This window comes from Diceros bicornis, chromosome X (assembly GCF_020826845.1).
Source record: "Diceros bicornis minor isolate mBicDic1 chromosome X, mDicBic1.mat.cur, whole genome shotgun sequence".
In the NCBI taxonomy this organism is placed as follows: domain Eukaryota; kingdom Metazoa; phylum Chordata; class Mammalia; order Perissodactyla; family Rhinocerotidae; genus Diceros; species Diceros bicornis.
In genome coordinates, this window is record NC_080781.1 from 73,414,699 (window position 1) to 73,436,059 (window position 21,361).

At 39.9% G+C, this 21,361-nt stretch overlaps 1 protein-coding gene across 1 annotated transcript in view; it reads right to left on the reverse strand.

Moving 5' to 3' along the window:
• The window catches only part of BRWD3 (bromodomain and WD repeat domain containing 3), a 137,196-nt gene extending 136,019 nt beyond the window's left edge, over positions 1 to 1,177 (reverse strand). The window contains exons 1-4 of the mRNA XM_058536252.1: positions 956 to 1,177; positions 771 to 829; positions 540 to 569; positions 80 to 139 (exon numbers count right to left, since the gene is read on the reverse strand). Coding sequence (XP_058392235.1) covers positions 80 to 139; positions 540 to 569; positions 771 to 829; positions 956 to 986 — 180 coding nt within the window. The 5' untranslated portion in view covers positions 987 to 1,177. The remainder of the gene's footprint in view (positions 1 to 79; positions 140 to 539; positions 570 to 770; positions 830 to 955) is intronic.
• Positions 1,178 to 21,361: the final 20,184 nt, after the last annotated feature.

Genomic DNA, 21,361 nt, shown 5'->3' on the forward strand with positions numbered 1-21,361 from the left:
TCGGGGGCGGGTTGGGGGAACAAGGTGGGGAGCGAGTGGAGAAAGAGTTTGGTAAAGTTGAAATGAAAACTTTACTCACCAGATCCTCGAAGCTTCTTCGATGCTCTTTCCCCTCCCAGTCTAAGCGGCGCGGAATCAGCTGGGGGCCGGAGAAAAGAAGGGGGGGGGACGATAAAGGCCAAGCCTCCGCTCCTCATCAAACCGACACAACCTGGGTCCCGATCCTCGACCCTTTGGCGTCTTTATTTCTCTTGTCCCGATAGCTGTTGCCTCAGAGCTAGACGAGTGTGGAGGGGAGGAGGCCGAGGGAGAGGAAATCCTGAAAAACCGCCTCCCACAGGCATAAAGAGGGGGCAAGTTAAGACCCCAGCGATATCTGCCCCTTTTGAGGGAAGAAGCCGGTTCACCCCTGTGACAACAGCCATGAGTGTCCAGATCCAAGGCTCTCTCCCGGCCCCTGCCCTCCGCCCCTGACTTGCCCTCCCCTTCCTCCAGTCTCACCCCAACCCTCCCCACCTCTTCCCGAAGGGTCTCCGTACCTGATGCTCCTCGAGCTCCTGGACTAGCACCTGAGCAAAAGGGAAACGGATATGAGGAGCAGCTCGGGCCATCAACCCATTCCTCCCTCCCCACTTCAAACCGAGCCGCTGACGGTAAGACTAGTCAAGGCCGGCCTTTCCCTCACCCTCAGCGGAACCGCGCACCCCGCTGCCTCGATTTCCCCATTGGGACCATTCCCCAGGACTCCCAGATGTCCTCCTCCCTCTCACCTGAGCGGATTTGTTGCAGGGTCCGGACTGCAAGAATCTAGCAATCAGGTAATATAGCTCTGAGGAAGAGGGGAAAAAGAGGTTGAGAGGGAGGCAAAGAAGAGAAATAGAAGCTTTTTCAAAAGAAACTGACAGCCGTCTCGCTAAGCCCCCATACCCTTAGCCCCCCGGACACAGCTACCCACCGGCTTCGATCTGGGTAGGTGACGCCGCCATCCTTTTCCCCAGGGGGTTTGGGGGCTTCGCTCCGGAGGGGCCGGCGGGGGCGGGTGGGGACGCTGCCTCTATTGTGGTGAAGCCCCCATGCCCAGGAGTCCCGCCGCTTCCGCCGCACTCCTCGTCCCAGTTTCAGTCTCTCTCGGATTCATCGCATCACGTTTCGACCCATAGATATTCTAGCCCAGGAGCTGAGGAGGCGGAGGAGGAAGGAGAGGGAGAGAGAGAAGAGGAGGGAGGAGCCAAAGTGGCGGAGGGGTGGGCGGGGGCAAAAGGGGTGGAGAGAGGGGAGGGTAAAAACTGTGAGAGCGGCCTGCAGCGCTCGTTGTTCGCCGCCAGAGGCACTAACGCCGCTGCCGGTCCTCGGCTCTCCCGGATGGCCGACGGTTGCCTAGCTACAGCTCCCAGAAGGAGGGGGCGGTGCTAGCTGACGGCCGACGCTCTAGCAGCCGCCGTGGAACTCAGTGGTGGTGTTCTCTTCCGCGAGCTCCTCAGTCGGTTGTCCTTCCTGTGAGGGCAGTTGGGCCCTTTCCTGTTGAGGACCTAGTCTTTCTGCGTGATCGTGAGGAACATGTGAGGTGCAGATTTGGCTCAGCTGCTTTCTTCGTTTTCCTCCCGGCACCGAAGAGGCTTTGTTTTTTTTGTCTCTCTCCCACTGAAAGGAGGCTAGCCGCTGAAGGATCTTGTGACTGAGGGAGGAAAAGAAGCCCCTACTTTGTCGTCACTTATTTCTCTTTAAAATGATTTTTGTACTAGATGGAAACACTGTACTTAGCAGTCCAGAATGTAGAGGTCATATTGTTATAGAGAAAGATGAGTTCTAAAAATGTTCCCCATTGCAGGAGGAATTTGCTGTCAGATATGAAGCATTTTAGTTTTCCCCTTCTGCAAGTTTAACACGTGCCATATTCCGTTCCTATAGAATAATTTTAAATTGTGTCTTCAAATACTGCCAAAGCGTTTTATATTACCATGGATTTTTATGTGTTATTGCATATTTGTATGCAAGGTAGTTTTCTACAGGTTGGGGGCAAGGTTTGTTGTTTAATATATAACCCCAACCCCTTAGTACAGTACCGACTTTCAGTATTTGGTTACTGAAAACTTAAGTGATCAAAGGATTTGTAGAGTAATTGACACACGTATAGTAAACTGAGTTTATTTCCCTACTTTCCCTTAATATCCTGTTCCGACTTGAAGCATTGACCAAAGAAGTATTTAATAGAAGCTGAATATGATGAGACTAGAAATAACTGTTTAAGCTGAATGTGCTATTTACATTCAAGTTGGAAGGTTTACCTTTGAAGTTTAGGGCTGGCTTCTTAGGAATTTGGTTTCCTCACTCAGACTTCAACCACTGAGGGCAGTGGGCCTAGGATTGCATTATGCTGACACAAACTTAGCCTAGGTTGGTTAGCTCTCTCTGGCCATTTTTTCCCCTCAGAAAGAAATAACCAGGGCCCACCTGGTGGCGCAGCAGTTAAGGGCACGTGCTTCCCTTTGGCAGCCCAGGGTTCGTGGGTTCAGATCCCAGGCGTGCACTGCTTGTCAAGCCATGCTGTGGTGGCGTCCCATATAAAGTAGAGGAAGAAGGGCATGGATTTTAGGCCAGGACCAATCTTCCTCAGCAAAAAAGGAGGAGGATTGGCATCAGATGTTAGGTCAGGGCTGATCTTCCTCACACACAAAAAAGAAATAACCACACAAGGTAATTGTGATATAGGTCTATCTTTGGTCATTATGCTATAGTACTTGATAAAAACAAATGCCATTAACTGAAAAAATTAGATATTGAAAAGATATGTAAGCCCTAGACACCTAATTTCAAATAGTGAAACACCAGACTGTCTGAATATTTTTTACAGGTCAATTATAATATATATAACAGTTAATAATTATCAAGCCGTTACCATGTACTAAGCACTTTACATACTTTACCTTATTTAATCTTTATAATGACCCTAGAAAGTAGGTTCTATTGTTATCACCAATTTACAGAAGGTAAAAATGACTATATGACTTTGGACAACTGAAATTCTGTGAGCCTTATTCCTCATCTATAAAATGTGAGAACAGTAGTCCCCCACCCCCACCTTATCCATGAGGGATACATTCCAAGATCCCCAGTGGATGCCTGGAACTGTGGATGGTACCAAAGATTATATATACTATGCTTTTTCCTATACACACATACCTATGATAAAGTTTAATTTATAAATTAGGCACAGTAAGACATTATTAACAATAACTAATAATAAAATAGAACAATTATAACAATATACTATAATAAAAGTTAATGTAGATCTTAGCAACCTCAGCATATGACTCTTTTCTTTCCTTCTTAAGTTAAGAACCTTCACCTTTTCCCTTAAAGGAAGCACTTTATGGCTTCTCTTTGGCATATTTGAATTGCCAGCATCACTAGTCTTGCCCTTTGGGGCCATTATTAATTGATCTGATAACCAAGGCAGCTACTAAGTGACTAACAGTTGGGTAGTATACAGCGTGCATACACTGGACAAAGGGATGATTCACATCCCAGTGGGATGGAGCAGGACAGTTCAAGATTTCTTCATGCTACTGAGAACACACAATTTAAAACTTATGAATTGTTTATTTCTGGAATTTTACATTTAATATTTTTGGACTGTGGTTGACCATGGGTAACTGAAACCACAGAAAGCAAAACCATGGCTAAGGGGTGACTACCGTAATAGTAATTGCTGTGCCCACTTCACAGGAATTGCCAAAGTCATGTGATATATTTGTATCATATTTCAAACTTTATAGGGCATTGTTCTTCCAGTGATAAGATCCGTATCAGTCTGGGTGCAATCAGGAGAGAAAAGACATACAGAATTTGAATAGAGAAAGTTTCAGATACAGAATTATTAACAATAACAGGAGATTGGAGTAATGACGGATTACCTAATAAGGAGTAAAGAGAATACTAAAGAATATAGAGATAGCAGTTATATAATAGCCACTACCCCTACAGCTGAGATAGAGTACCATCAATTCCTACTTTCCACCCAGGGCTAAGATACAGACCTTGTTGGGGAGGACACAGCCAGCTGAGGCTCATTCAATGGCAGGAAAGATGCTGTGGTACATTGCAGGCAGAACTTGCTGAAACTCCAACCTTTGGGAATTGCTGGAACTCTTTCCTCTGGAACTTTTTAGAAGGCTACCCTCTGGAATCAGCTCTCTAGGGTGCTTGGAAAATATGTTCACAAGGAAGTGTCTCACTGGCAGCACTTTACTACAAAACCACCAGAGGGAGGGTGCCAGGGGAAGCTGCTGGGTGTACCAAAACCATGCATTATAGGAGCCAGCGGCTGGAGAAAGCTGCACAATTTGCAGGAGCAGCCTACCCAGTAAGCATGCCAGAAGGGGAAGCAAAACCCTTTCTTCCTGCATTGTCTCTCCACTTCCCTGTACTGACAAAGCTTCAGTTCTAGCTGACCAAAGGAAAAATATTTAAATGGCCCAGATCCATTTTCATAGAGCAGTCAATAAAGGAGAATTTGGAGAAGATAAGCAACAAATCAATAAACTGGCCCAACTTCCCTGCTGTTTTCTTGACTATAATGACTAGGTTGATAAAAAGAAAGTTATTAAAATGTTTATGTTAACATAAAAAGTGTTCATTTGTTGTTCAGGATAAGCCTAACACTTTGAATTATTTTGTTACAATGAAAATCACTATCTTTTTGGTGGGACAGGACATAAATGTTTCTCATACTTCCCCCGACTACCTGTTGAGGCTAAGTTCTGGTCCAGTACAGCCAAGAGGTGGGGACTCCCTCCTTTCACTCAGCCCCCACTATGAGACGAGGCTAGATCTCGGACATGATGGCACTAAGAATACTGGGGCCTCGATCACCCTTGCACCGGATTGAGGCACAGGAGATACATGCTGAGAGGCAAGGCAAAGAAACCTAGGCCTGCTGCCCCCCTCCTATACTGAGCACTCCTCTCTCAAAACAGAGATGTGAGAGAGAAGTGTGCCATTGTGCTGGTCCCCATTACCAGAGCTGTAGCTCAAAGATCTTGCCCTAGGAAAGAAGCAGAGCTTTGAAGACAGAGCTCTGAATCTTTCCCCAGAGGAACTGAGTGTGGAGAAATTCAAGCCTAAGATCACTCTTAAAAACAGTGAAGGTTGTGGTAAAACACAATTGGAAGGAAATTGGTAGATTCTTGAAATTATACGTTAAACCTTAGGCTAGTTAGTTTGCTGGAGGGAAACAGAGGAAAAACACAATTGAAAAGAGCCCTCCTAATGTCAGAGCAAATCTCAAACACTAACCTAGGGAAATATTCCTTCAAAGGAGCCCAAATTTGACTGGATCAGACTGTGAAGCAATTTATGCTCCAGGGCATCATTGAAAACAGAGCAAACAACAGGGAATTAGTGAAACTTAAGAACTAGGAGTGGTTGGGGAAAAAGACAAAAAGAGCCCTGCAAAAATTAGTGTCTTCCCATGATGACTGTGTGCATACTCAAGGCTGCAACCTCTGAGGGGCGACATCAGAGGCTTCACACAGTGAAGTAAACAAGTACATAACAAGAAAAAGACCTGGAGTGGTGGGGGAAGGAACCAGTAGTCAGGATTACTACAATATATTATCTAAAACGTCTAGTTTCCAACAAAAATTTTTGAGACATACAAAGAAATAGGGAAGTATGAACCATACATCAGCAAAAAGGGGGCAAAATAAACTGTCAAAGTAGCCATTATAAATATGTTCAAAGAACTAAAGGAAACCATGATTAAAGAAGTAAAGGAAGGTATGATATCAATGTCACATCAAATAGAGAATATAAATAGAAATTATTAAAAGAAAAAAAGGAACCAAATGGAGACTCTGGAGTTCAAAAGAAAAATAACTGAAATTAACAACTCAGTAGAAGAAACAAGAGTAGATTTGAACTGGCAGAATAAAGAACAAACTTAAAGTAAAAATAAACAAGTGAGACTACATCAAACTAAAAAGCTTCTGCACAGAAAATGAAATCATCAGCAAAATGAAAAGGCAACCTACTGAAGGAGAGAAAATGTTTGCAAATCATATATCTGATAAGAGGTTAATATCCAAATTATATAAAGAACTCATACAATTTAGCAAAAAAAAAAAAAAAAAAACCCAAACCATTCAATTTTAAAATGGGCAGAGGATTTGAATAGACATTTTTTCAAGGATGACATACAAATGGCTAACAGGTACATGAAAAGATGCTCAACATTACTAATCATCAGGGAAATGCAAATAAAAACCGCAATGAGACATCACCTCACACCTGATAGAATGGCTATTATCAAAAAGATAAGAAATAACAAGTGTTAGTGAGGATGTAGAGAAAAGGGAACCCTTCTGCACTGTTGGTGGAAATGTGAATTAGTGCAGCCACTATTGAAAACAGTATAGAGGTTCCTCACAAAATTAAAAGTGGAAGTACCATATGATCCAGTAATTCCACTTCTAGGTATTTATATGAAGAAAACAAAAACATCAATTCAAAAATATATATGCACTCCCATGTTCATTGCAGCATTATTTACAGTAGCCAAGATGTGGAAACAACCTAAGTGTCTACTGACAGATGAATAGATAAAGAAAATATGATGTGTATATATATACACAATGGAATATTATTCAGCCATAAAAAAGAATGAAATCTTGCCATTTGTGACAGCATGGATGGACCTTGAGGGCATTATGCTAAGTCAAATAAGTCGGACAGAGAAAGACAAATACCGTATGATCTCACTTATATGTGGAATCTAAAAAACAAATACAAAAAACAAACAAACAAACAAAAAACAAGATCCTAGATACAGAGAATAGATTGGTGGCTGCCAGAGATGGGAGTGGGGGGTGGGCAAAATGGGTGAAGGGAGTCAAAAGGTACAAACTTTCAGTTATAAAATAAATAAGTCATGAGGATGTAAGGTATAGCATTATATCAATAGTCAATACTGTATTGCATGTTTGAAAGTTGTTAGGAGAGTAGATCTTAAAAGTTCTCATGGCAAGAAAAAAATGTTGTAATTATGTATGGTGATGGATGTTAACTAGACTTATTGTGATGATCATTTCACAATATATACCAATATCTAATCATTATGTTGTATACCTTAAACTAATGTATTGTTATATGTCAATTATACCTCAATAAGAAAATTAACAAACTTGATGAATAATTGATAGAAATTATGAACTCTGAAGAACAGAGAAAAAAGGAATGAAGAAAACCGCAGAGAAATGTTGGACAATATTAAGAGTACCAACATATGTGGAATGGGAGTATTAGTGAGAAAGGAAAGCAGAAAACAATATTAGAAGAAATTATAGCTGAAAACTTCCCAAATTTATTGAAAAACATGAAATATGCAGGAAGCTCAGTAAAATGCAAGTAGGAAACATGCAGAGATCCACAAATAGTCATATTATAGCAAAAATTCTAAAAGCCAAAGACAAAAGGAAAATCTTGAAAGTAGTAAAAGAAAAATGATTCCCACCTTACAAAGGAAGATTAAAAGCTGATTTCTCATCTGAAACAATGGAGACCAGAAGGCAGTGGGGTAACATATTCAGTATGCTCAAATTAAAAAAACAAGAATCTTATACCCAAAAAAAACTATCTTTTAAAATGAAGGTGAAATAAAGACCTTGCCAGATGAACAAAAAGTGAGAGAATTTGTTGCTAGCAGACTCATGTTACAAGAAATATTAAAGGAGATTATTCAGGCTATAAGCAACCGAATCCAGACAGTAATTCAAATCCATACAAAAAACAAAGAGCAGGGGCAAGCCCCATGGCCTAGTGGTTAAGTTTGGTGTGCTCCACTTTGGCAGCCTGTGTTTGGTTCCCAGGTGTGGACCTACACCACTCATTGGCTGCCATGCTGAGGCAGTAAACCACATACAAAATAGAGGAAGATTGGCATAGATGTTAGCTCAGGGTGAATCTTCTGCAAGCAAAAAGAGGAAGACTGGCAATAGGTGCTAGCTCAGGGTGAATTATCCTCAGCAAAAAAAAAAAAAAAAGAGCAATGGTAAAGATAACTATGTGATTATAAGACAGTAAAAATACATATTTTCCACTTTTCTTAAATTACTTTTCTAAAAATTGTATAAAATATTGTGTGTATAATATATTATTTGGCCTATAACATATAGAAATGCAATATATTTGCCAATAACTACAAAAAGAAGGTGAGTGAGAACAAAGCTGTATTGGGCTAAGGATGTGATATATGCTAACTCAAATCCACAGGAACAAGTGCAGAGAACAAGAAATGAAAAATAATCAGGTTAATATAACAAAAGCTATAAATATATAGTAGCTCTTCTTTCTTCTCTTAGTTCTTTAAAAGACATTAAATTATATAAAGCAATGATTATGACAATATATTGTTTGGATTGAAACATTTATAGATGTAATATGTTTAACATTAATACCACAAAAGGGGGAATATGGAGTAGAGTTACATAGGAGTAATATTTCTATATCTCAGCAGAATTAAGTTAGTATAAATTGTAAGCTGATTCTGGTGAGTTACGATGTACCTAGTAAGCTCCAGAACAACTACTAAGGAAATAACTCAAAAAATATAGAGAGAAAGAATCATTAAAGAAATGTATATGCTGCATTAGAAAAGATTCACTTAATGCAAAAGAAAGCAGTAAGGGAGGCATAGAGGAACAAAAGCGCAACACACATATAGAAAACAAAAAGTAAAATGACACAACTGTTGGTGGGAATGTGAATTGATACAGCCACTATGAAAAACAGTATGAAGGTTCCTCAAAAAATTAAAAATACTTCTACCATATGATCCAGCAATCCCACTTCTGGGTATATATCTGAAGGAAATGAAATCACTGTCTCATGCAGATATCCGCACCGCCATGTTCATGGCAGCATTATTCCCAATAGCTGAGACATGGAAACAACCTAACTGTCCATCGACACATTAGTGGATAAAGAAAATGTGATACACACACACATACAATGGAATATTATTCAGCCATAAAGAGGAAATCCTGCTATTTGCAAGAGTATGGATGAAACTTGAGGCATTTTGCTAAGTGAAATAAGTCAGACAGAAAAAGACAAGTACTATATAATCTCACTTACGTGTGGAATTTAAAAAAGCCAAACTCATAAAAACAGAGTAGAATGATGGTTGCCAGGCACAGGGAAGTGAGGGGAAAGGGAGAGATGTTGGTCAAAGGGTACGAACTTCTAGTTATTACGTAAATAAGTTCTGGGAATCTAATTGTTGTGACTTCATTAAAGTATTATTTGTTAAGTAGAGCCCTGGGATGTCAGATGGTGAGGCTCAGTTCAACAAAAGACCACAAGGGAATTGAAATAGAGAAGTTTATTGCTCACAAATCCTGGAGAAGGTACACAGCATACCTCAAGTGGCCATGTGGGGAGATCAATGCAGGGTGCAGGCAGAGAAAGAGCAGTAGAACCTGGGACACATGCCTTTGTTAGGGTCCAAGGGTGGAGTGCCTGGGCTAAAGTCAGATTGGTCAGTTTAAACCAAAAGGAAGAGGTGTTTGGTAAGCTGCACAGTTTTATCTAAGGGGTCTACAAGGAGAAAGCCCTGGGAAGCATTGGGGACTGTTTATCACAAGGGCCTTTAGGGGAGTCATATCAGTAACTTACATTTACTTGTGACTCTGCAGAGTGTTATATAGGGCACGTGCTCCTGGGAGAAGCTGATGTCAGTTCAAGGGCCCTGTAGGCCACTTGGCCATACAAAATTGCTATTGAGGTAGCAATATTGTGGAGTAGTTTAGCTAAACTCTGAACACTAATGTACAACATGGTGATTAACAATACTGGATTATATATTTGAAAGTTACTAAGAGAGTAAATCTTAAATATTCTCACCATAACAACAACAAAAATTGGTAATAATGTGAGGTGAAGGATGTGTTAACTAACCTTGTATGATAATCATTTCACAATATATAGTTGCATCAAATCATCACTTTGTACACCTTAAATTTACACAATGTTATATGTCAATTATATCTCAATAAAGCTGGAAAAAAGGTAAAATGGCACATGTGAATCCAAATATATCAATAGTAATATTAAATGAGTGGATTAAAAATACAATGAACATGATGTAATCAATGCAGAAATAGAAGTATAATGATGTATGCCTGAAATTTATACAATGTTACAAACCAATGTTACTGCAATAAAAAAAAATCCAATGAAAATGCATATTGTCATACTGGATTAAAAAACATTATCCTACTATATGTAATCTATAGGTGAAACACTTTTGATGCAAAAATATAAATAGATTAAAAGGATGGAAAATATATATCATGCAAATAGCAACCACAAGAACGCTAGAGTGTCTATACTAATATCAGAAAAAGTAAAATTATGAACAAAAAATGTTATTAGAGATAAAGAGGGACATTAAATAATGATAGAAGGTTCAATACATCAGGAAGAGATATAACAATTATAAACATACATGTACTTAATAGCAGAGTACCAAGATACAAGAAGCAAAAACTTATAGAAATGAAGGTAGAGATAGACAATTCAATGATAATAGTTGGGGACTTCAATACCCTATTTTCAGTAATGTATGAAACAACCAGGCAAAACATCAACAGGGAAATAAAAGACTTGAACAATACTATAAGACAACTAGACCTAACAAACATCTACAGACACTCCACCCAACAAAAATAGAGTATACATTCTTCTCAAGTGATATGGAACATTCTTCATGATAGACCATATTCTAGACCATAAAACAGACCTAGATAATTTTAAAAGGGTAGAAATAATACAAATTATGTTCTCTGACCACAATGAAATCAAATTAGAAATGAATAACAGAAAAAAAATTGGGAAACTTACAAATGTGTGGAAATTAAACATGCCACTCCTAAATAACCAAAGAAGAAGAAATCAAAAGGGAAATTTAAAAATTATTTTAGATGAATGGCAATGAAGACAAAATATAACAAAACTTATGAGATGTATCTAAAGTAGTTCATGGAGGGAAATTTAAAGCTGTGACTGCCTATATTAAAAAAGAATAAAGGTCCAAAATTAGTAAACTAAGCTTCCACCATAATACACTGGAAAAAGAAGAGCAAAAGAAATGCAAAGCACACAGAAGGAAGGAAATAAGAAAATTAAAGGAAAAATTAATGAAATGGAGAATGAAAAAATGATAGAGAAAATCAATTAAAGCAAATGTTGATCATTTGAAGCAATCAACAAACTGACAAAACTAGATAGGATGACCAAGAAAAAAAATTAGAAAAGATTCAAATTACTAAAATCAGGAATGAAAGATGAGACATTACTGCCAAGCTCAGAGAAACAAAAAGTAATCAAAAAACTTCCAACAAATAAAGCCCAGGCCCATTTGGTTTATTGCTGAATTCTAGCAAACATTTAAAGAAGAATTAATGACAATTCTTCACGAACTCTTCCAAAAAATAGAAGAGGAAAGAATACTTTGTAACTCATTCTATGAGTTATTACCTTGATATCAAAAGCAGACCAACACATCACAAGAAAAGAAAACCATAGACAATATCTCTTATGAATATTGTGATGGTTAATTTTATGTGTGAACTTGACTGGCTATTAGTATCCAGATTAAACATTATTTCTAGGGATGTCTGTGCGGGTGTTTCTGGATGAGATTAACATTTGAAATGGTGAGCTAAGTACAGCAGATTGCCCTCTCCAGTGTGGATAGGCGTCATTTAATCCATTGAGGGCCAGAAAAGAACAAAGGAGGAGGAAGGAGAATATTGCTCCTTTTTTCCTATTTTACTGCTTGAGCTAGAACATTTCATCTCATCTTCTTCTGCCCTTGGACTGGGATTTACACCATTGGCTCCCCTGGTTCTCAGGGCTTCAGACTTAGAGTGAATTACACCACTGGCTTCCCTGGGTCTCCAGCTTGGAGACAGCAGATCATGGGACTTCTTAAGCCTTCAAATCATGTGAGCCAATTCCTAGAGGAACAGAATTTCATGGATGAGTGATTTTTTTTTATAATTTTATTTATTTATTTATTTTCCCCCCCAAAGCCCCAGTAGATAGTTGTATGTCATAGCTGGACAGCCTTCTAGTTGCTGTATGTGGGACGCGGCCTCAGCATGGCCAGAGAGGCAGTGCGTTGGTGAGTGCCTGGGATCCGAACCCGGGCCGCCAGCAGCGGAGCACGCACCTCTAAGCCACGGGGCTGGCCCCATGGATGAGTGTTCTGAATTGGTTCTGTTGTTTCGTGAATTGGCTCTCTCATCTGATTAGATTTTAAAAATGCTAATGAGCAAGGATCTAGGTAACTCTTGACAAGAGATTTTCACATATTGAGGTGTATGGAGTAACTTTTCAGGTTCAAAACTGATTTGGCTTGAATTAAAGAAGCCTGACTTATGGCCTATCAAACATACCTTGTATGTATGCTTTGACCATTAAAGTAAAGACTGCACTCTCTTAAGATAAGAATGCATACTTCCCCTCCTATGCTCTATTGGTAATGCTTAGTCCCTTTCCCAACATCAGAGTCATGTTGACCTGCTAATTTGCAACTGACCCTCTTGGAAACTTTGATGAACATGTATCCTGGGCATGTTTAATGTATGTTTTTTGTTCTGAAAATGTATAAAACTGTACTGAAAACCATGCTTCTCCAGAGTGCTTTCTTCCTTTCTGGAAAAGGCCTTCCTGGGTTAGAATCCTCAGTTTGGCTCAAGTAAAACTCACCTCATCTCTCTTATCTATAGAATGGTTATTGTTTATTTTGCATCAACATTCCTCTGTATATAATACTTTCCACCATTTTGGAAAAACTAACGAATATCATGATGTTGATTGCTCCTAATGTCGCTGGACAAAATGGTGAAAGAAAAGGATGAGCTCACAGCTCAAGAGCCACATAAATGACCTAAGAGCTTCTATGTGTGCTGTGTTGAAGACTATTATCTCTTGTAGCCGCAGGGCTGAAATTGCTTAAAACCAAATGCAGAACCTCATCCTGTCACTGGTTGAATTACAATGCAAGTTGAACTCCCAGCCTTGCAAGTATCTACTGTTAAAGTGAGAGCATGGATTATAAAAGAATGAGATCCTATAAATTGGGATGGGGATATGTGGGAAGACACTGATGAAGCTGGAGATATTGGGGCCCTAAATTCTGATTAATCTTCTTTACCAGTGGAAGAGACTTTCCCACCACCAGTGGAAAGTGGCCTCTTCTACCCTAGCAGAATTGGCTTCCCAACACCTAGCAAAAGTGTCCTTTTCAACCCTCATAGAAGCAGCCTCCCCACCTCCAGTGGCAGCAACATCTCCACCCTGATCAGTATCAGCCTTTTCACCTGTAGCGGTATTAGCATTCCACTCCCATCTAAGAGGATTAACCATGCATTGCCCAAGGAAACTATAAAGGCATCCCTTGAGGCAGTTGCCATGCAAGACAATGGTGATTCTCCTCAGGACCCACCCCCACCACCACTCTTTGCTTCTAGACCTATAACTAGACTCAAGTCCCAGTATGTCCCTAAAAGTGAGGTACAATGTGTGACCCATTAGGAAGTCTATGTACTCCAAAAGAACTACTGTAGTTTTCTAATTTATACAAACAGAAATCCTGGGAACATGTGTGGGAATAGATATGAAAGGTGTGGATAGTGGTGGATAAAGTTGGATCAGGGTAAATTTACTGATATGGGCTCACTAAGAAGGAATTCTGTATTTAATATTGCAGCTTGGGGAGTTAGAAAGGGCTGTTACAGTTTTTTTGGTTTGTTGATTGGTAGGACTGAAAGGTAGCCAGCATGAGTGAATTGGAAATGCTGGACATGTCTTGGTTTAATATATAGTAAGGGATATAAAAGCTTAGAGAGATTGGAATGCTGGAGTGGATTTATCATTTAAGACCAACTCACCCAAATTGGGAGGGTTCAGAGGACTTACCTTTCACCAATACTGTGAGACATAAATTTGTGAGGGAAGCTACAGCATCCTTGAAGAGCTCTGTGATTACTCTTCTCTGTATGCCAGACCTCACAGTGGGAACTGCAGTCCCTGAATTGGGAAACCTAAATACAATGGGAATAATTGGATCCCCAGGTGGCAGAGGACAAGTGGTGGCACTCAACCATCAAAGGCAATGTGGACATGGTTACTATAATGAACAGCACAGTTAAAGCAGCAATCACAAAAGCATGACTTACCCAGACCTATGGCATTGGTTAATTGATCATGTTGTTCCTAGAAGTGAAAGAGACAGGAAGCCTGCTAAATTCTTATCTGATCTGTATGAACATAAAATTTCTAGGTCAAGTGAACCAAAGTCTAACCTGAATCATAAAAACAGAGTCATGGTCCCTCAATCAATTCCCATACTTTATCCAGTTTACAGACCCAGAAACTCTTGAATGAAGGGGAGGCCATATCCCCTCAAGGAAGGACCTGTAATACTACTGAAAATTTATACTGTTAATATTTCTCTCAGCCTTCCCTAAAGGGACCTATGGCCTTTTACCAAGGTAAATATGCATTGGGGAAAAGGAAATAATTAGACTTTATGGGGACTACTGGACTCTGGCTCTGAATTGACGTTTATTCCAGGAGACCCAAAATGTCACTGTGGCCCTCCAGTCAGAATAGGGGCTTATGGAGGTCAGGTGATCAATGGAGTTTTAGCTCAGGTCCATCACATAGTGGGTCCAGTGGGCCCCCAAACCCATCCTGTGGTTAGTCTCCAGTTCCAAAATTCATAATTGGCATAGACATACTTAGCAGCTGGTAGAAACCTCACATTGGTTCCCTGATCTGTGGAGTGAGGGCTATTATGATGCAACACACATACCCATTCAACTCTTCTATTTGGCTTGTGCAGAAGACAGATGGATCTTGGAGAATTACAATGGATCATGATAAGCCCAATCAGGTGGCAACTCCAATTGAAGCTGCTACACCAGATGTAGTTTCATTGCTTGAGCAAATCAAAACATCCCCTGGTACCTGGTATGCAGCTATTGATCTGGCAAATGCCTTTTTCTCTATCTTTGTCCATAAGATCCACCAGAAGCATTTTACTTTCAGCTGACAAGGACAGCAATACACTTGCACTGTCCTACCTCAGGAGTATATCAACTCTCCAGCCCTGTCATAATTTAGTTCTCAGGGCTCTTGATCACTTTTCCATTCCACAAGATAGTACTCTGTTTCATTATGTTGATGACATTATGCTGATTAAACTAGTAAGCAAGAAGTAGCAACTACTCTAGACTTGATGGTAAGACATTTGTGTGTCAGAGGATGGGTAATAAGTCTGACTAAAATTCAGGTGACTTCTTCAGTGAAATTTCTAGGGGTCCTGTGATATAGGACATGTTGAGATACCTCTTCGAAGGCGAAGGATAAGTTGTTGCATCTGGCCCCTCCTACAACCAAGAAAGAGGCCTAACACCTAGCGAGCTTTGGATTGTGGAGGCAACATATTCCTTTCTCATTTGGGTGTGTTCTCTGGCCCATTTACTGAGCAACCCAAAAAGCTGCTAGTTTTTAGTGGGGCCCTGAACAACAGAAGGCTCTGTAACACGTCTAGGCTGTAGTGCAAACTGCTTTGCCACTTGGACTATAGGATCCTGCATATTCAATGGTGCTTAAAGTATCAATTGCAGTTAGAGATCTTGTTTAGAGCCTTTGGGAGCCCTCTACAGGTGAACTGTAGCACAGGCCTTTAGGATTTTGGAGGAAGGCCCTACCATAATCTGCAGATAGCTACTTTCCTTATGAGAAATAGCTCTTGGCCTACTGCTGGGCCTTAGAAGAGACTAAATGCTTTGCCATAGGCCACCAAGTTATCATGTGACCTGAGCTGCCCATCATGAACTGGGTATTATCTGACACACCAAGCCATAAAGTTGGGCATGCACAGAAACACACCATCATCAAATGGAAGTGGTCTATAAATGATTGGGCCCAAGCAGGCCTTGAAGGCAAAAGTAAGTGACATGAAGAAGTGGCCCAAATACTTATGATATGCATTCCTCTTACACTACCTTCTCTCTCCCATCCCAGCCTGCACCTTATGGCCTCATGGGGAGTTCTATATGATCGGTTGACAGAAAAAGAGAAGACTTGGGCCTGCTTTACAGATGGTTCTGCACAATATAAAGCACCACCTAAAAGTGGACAGATGCATCACAAAAAGCCCTCTCTGAGACATCTCTGAAGGACAGTAGTAAAGGGAAATTCTCCCAGTGTGCAGAACTTCAGTCAGTGCACCTGGTTGTTCACTTTACTTGGAAGGAGTATTGGCCAGATGTGTGATTATATATCAATTGATTAGCTGTAGCCAATGATTTGGCTGGATGGTCTGGGACTTGGAAGGAATGTGATTGGAAAATTGATGACAAAGGCATTTGGGGAAGAGATACATGGATAGACTTCCCTGAATGGGTAAAAAAAAAGGCAAAGATATTTGTGAATTCTCATGTGAATGCTTACCAAAAGGTCACCTTAGCAGAGCAGGATTTTAATAATCAAGTGGATAGGATGACCCTTTCCCTGGATACCACTCAGCCTCTTTCCTTGTCCAACCCTGTCATCACCCAATGTGCTCCACAATCATGGTATACTGTGCAGAATTGCTTCTGACCAAGGGACTCACTTCACAGCAAAAGAAACATGGTAATGAGCCCATGCTCATGGAATTCTCTGGTCTTACCACGTTCTCTGCCATCCTGAAGCAGCTGGCTGGATAGAACAGTGGAATGGCTTTTGAAGACTCAATTACAGTGCCAGCTAGGTGGCAATACCTTGCAGAGCTATGGTAATATTCTCTAGAAGGCTGTATATGCTCTAAATTAGCTTCCAATATATGGTGCTCTTTCTCCCATAGACAGAATTCATGGATCCAGGAATCAAAGGGTAAAAGAAGGTAGTGTCACCACTCACTATTACCCTTAGTGACCCACTGGCAAGATTTTTGATTCCTATTACCATGACTTTATGCTCTGTTGGCCTAGAGGTCTTAGTTCCAGAAGGAAGAATGCTTCCACTATTAGACACAATGATTCCATGGAATAGGAAGCTAAGACTGCCACCTAGCCACTTTGAGCTCCTCATGCTTCTGAATCAACAGGCAAAGAAGATAATTATAGAGTTGGCTGGAGTGTTTGATCCTGACTGCCAAGGGGAAATTGGACTACTACTCTACAATGGAGGTGAGGAGGAATGTGTCTGGAATACAGGAGTTTCCTTAAGGCATCTCTGTTTTATCATCTCTGTGATTAAGATCAATGGAAAACTACAACAACTCAATCCAGGCAGGATTAGTAATGGCCCAGACATCTCAGAAAAAAAGATTTGAGTCACCTCATCAGGTAAAGAACCCTGATCAGCTGAGGTTCTTGCTGAAGAGAAAGGAAATATAGAATGAATAGTAGAAGAAGGTAGTTATAAATACTAGCTATGACCACTGACCAGTGACAGAAATGAGGGCTGTAATTATTATGATTATTTCCTCCTTACTTTGTTATGAATGCATTTGTATGTGTATATATATATATAGATATATATCTATATATATATATGTAAGGTATATTGATTTTATATAACAGTATTTAAGTATTGTTAATTTTACATCATAGTATTTAAGTTATGGGATATCAAGAAGAGTAAACATCACTCAAGGACCTCGCCTCCTCTTTAAGGGAAGGGGTCAGTGTATTTTTGGTTATATGCAGGATAATTTTATCATGTTAGGAAGAATTACAACCTTGCTGTTGTCTTTTTTTTGTGTGTGTGTGAGGAAGATCAGCCCTGAGCTAACATCCACGCTAATCCTCCTTCTTTTGCTGAGGAAGACCGGCTCTGAGCTAACATCTATTGCCAATCCTCCTCCTTTTTTTCCCCCCAAAGCCCCAGGAGATAGTTGTATGACATAGTTGCACATCCTTCTAGTTGCTGTATGTGGGACTCGGCCTCAGCATGGCCGGAGAAGCGGTGCGTCGGTGCGCGCCCGGGGTCCGAACCAGGGCCACCAGTAGCGGAGCGCCTGCACTTAACCGCTAAGCCACGGGGCCGGCCCTTGCTATTGTCTTTATTTGGTGATTAACTGTGGTTTAAGGAGATGGCATATGGGTGCCAAATTGACAAGGAGTAGACTTGTGTTGGTTAATTTTATGTGTCAACTTGACTAGACCAAGGGGTGCCCAGATTAATCATTATTTCTGGGTGTGTCTGTTAGGGTGTTCCTGGATGAGATTAACATTTGAATCAGTAAATTTATTATCCTCCTCAATATGGATGGGAATCATCTAATCCCTTGAGGGTCTAAATAGAACAAAAGGCAAAAAAAGTATGAATTTGCCTGTTTTTTACTGTCTCACTGTTGAGCTGGGACATCTCATCTTATCTTATCCTCCCCGTGGACTGAGATTTACACTGTTGGCCCCTCTGGTTTTCAGGCCTTCAGACTCAGAATGAATTATACCACTGGCTTTCCTGGGTCTTCAGCTTGCAGATGGCAGATCATGGGACTTCTCACCCTCCATTACATAACTGTGTGAGCCAATTCCTCACAATAACTCTCTCTCTCTCTCTCTCTCTCTCTCTCTCTTCCTCTCTCTCTTTATATATCTATCTATCTATTTATAGATAGATCTATTTATAGATAGATATGAGCCACATATCTATAAATAGATAGATAGATAGATAGAGATATAGATATCCCACTAGGATGGCTATAATTAAATAAGCGGATATTATCGAGTGTTGGTGAGGATGTGGAGAAATTGGAACCCTCATACACTTGTGGTGGGAACATAAAATGGTAGAGCTGTTTTGGAAAACTGTTTCAGTTTCTCAATAATCTAAACATAGAGTTACCTAATAATTTCACTCCTAGATATATACTGCAAAGAATTGAAAATAGATGTCCACTCAAAAAATTGTACTTGAATGTTTATATCAACATTAATCGTAATAGCCCCAAAGTGGAAACAACCCAAATATCCATCAACTGATGAATAGATAAACAAAATGTGGTATATACATACAATGAAATATTATTCCACAATTAAAAGGGAAGAAGTAGGGGCAGGCTCAGTGGCATAGTGGTTAAGTGAACGCTCTCCGCTTTGGCGGCTCGGGGTTTGTGGGTTCGTATCCTGGGTGCATACCAACGCACCGCTTGTCAAGCCATGCTGTAGTGGCATCCCATATAAAGTAGAGGAAGATGGGCATGGATGTTATCCCAGGGCCAGTCTTCCTCAGCAAAAAGAGGGGGATTGACCTTGGATGTTAGCTTAGGGCTGATCTTCCTCACAAAAAATTAAAAAAATAAAAAAGCATACTTATTCTTCATTTTCTAAGAGGGTTTTTTTTTTTTAAATCAGGAATGGATTTTGTTTTTTTTTAACATTTACCTTTTTAGTACCTATCGAGATGATCATGTTTGTGCCATTTTATATTCCTTGTTTTACTTTTTTTCCTACTTGGTCTTCATTTATCTTATCAGCTGTATTTTATGTACTCTTTTGAGCCACATAAAAATCTTTCTGAAACATGATACTGTAATAATAATATAGATGTGATGCATTATATTGATAGATTTCCTAATATAAAACAACTTTTCCATTCTTGGATTAAATTCTATTTGTAGATGGTATATTATTATTTTAATATACTGCTGAATTAGGATTTTTGCATCTGTATTATTTATTTATTTATTTATTTATTTATTTATTTATTTATTTATTGTGAGGAAGATCAGCCCTGAGCTAACATCCATGCTAATCCTCCTCTTTTTGCTGAGGAAGACCGGCTCTGAGCTAACATCTATTGCCAATCCTCCTCCTTTTTATCCCCAAAGCCCCAGTAGATAGTTGTATGTCATAGTTGCACATCCTTCTAGTTGCTGTATGTGGGACGTGGCCTCAGCATGGCCGGAGAAGCGGTGCATCGGTGCACACCTGGGATCGGAACCTGGGCCGCCAGTAGCAGAGCGTGTGCACTTAACCCGTAAGCCATGGGGCAGGCCCTGCATCTGTATTCTTTTTTTTTTTAAATTTTATTTATTTATTTTTTCCCCCAAAGCCCCAGTAGATAGTTGTATGTCATAGCTGCACATCCTTCTAGTTGCTGTATGTGGGACGCGGCCTCAGCATGGCCGGAGAAGCGGTGCATCGGTGCGTGCCCGGGATCTGAAGCCGGGCCGCCAGCAGCGGAGCGCGTGCACTTAACCGCTAAGCCACGGGGCTGGCCCTGCATCTGTATTCTTAAGTAAGATTGGTTTGTTGCAAGAGTTGTAAACTCAAATGTTTATATAAAGCATGGAGGCTGAACTCCAAAAACAGTGATGGGAACTGTGACAAACAAAACAGTTCATACTCCATCTAAATAAGGCAGCCACAACTCAGTGCCGGCTGATTCTTGTAAAGTGGGAATGTAGACCCAGTGTGGCCAGATCTGATTTTTCAAGAAGCCATAAATCTAGAATTTTATGCTAAATTTCTCAGGTTTTAAATGCTGCCATCTAATTCTAATTGTTTTAAAACCCTGTGTGGGCACATCAAAATAAAACAAAACAAACAAAGCCCCACAGCATCTGAGGGCTGGATCTGGCCTGTGACTGCCAGCTTTCCATCTCTGGAATAGTGGTTTTCTTTTTGAATTTTGACTAGTTTTTTCTTTACTTGGGAACAAATTATATAGCATCATTCAAAAATTTAATAGTCACAATTTAAGCATTTTCCCTTAAGTTAAATTTAAAAATTGTCCACTTATTTAACTGTTAATTGATGCTGTCTACAAACATAACAAGTCGTACTAAAGTTGCATTCATATCCAACTGAGAACCCTCATTATAAAAAAAATAGATATTTATATAGCATTCTACTTTTAGCAAACAAAGTTAAAGAAGAACTTTGTTTTACATTTTAGGGAATATCAGAGAGACAGGACATGTACAATCCAATTTTTGTATGTGCTATGAGTCTGTAGAATGAGATCCCACTAAACACTGTGATAATCCAAGACCCTACTAGAGAATTTTTAGTCTTCAAAGAAGTATTGTTGATTTCAGCATTCTTATTTACTAATGTAAGACAAATTTTCCACAGTAAATTTTGAGGAATTCTGATTAATCAGGTACTATAAGCCATAATTCCTCATTCCCCTAGCTTTCTGATAAAAATGAAAATTTTACTGTAATTAACTTTTAGATGCATCGAAGTCTATATTGCTCATTAAATTTGTTTCACATTTTTAAATAGTACAGCTTGAGTTAACTTACCTGGTCCCCAAATATCTACTCTTTCATCAAATTGCTCCACAA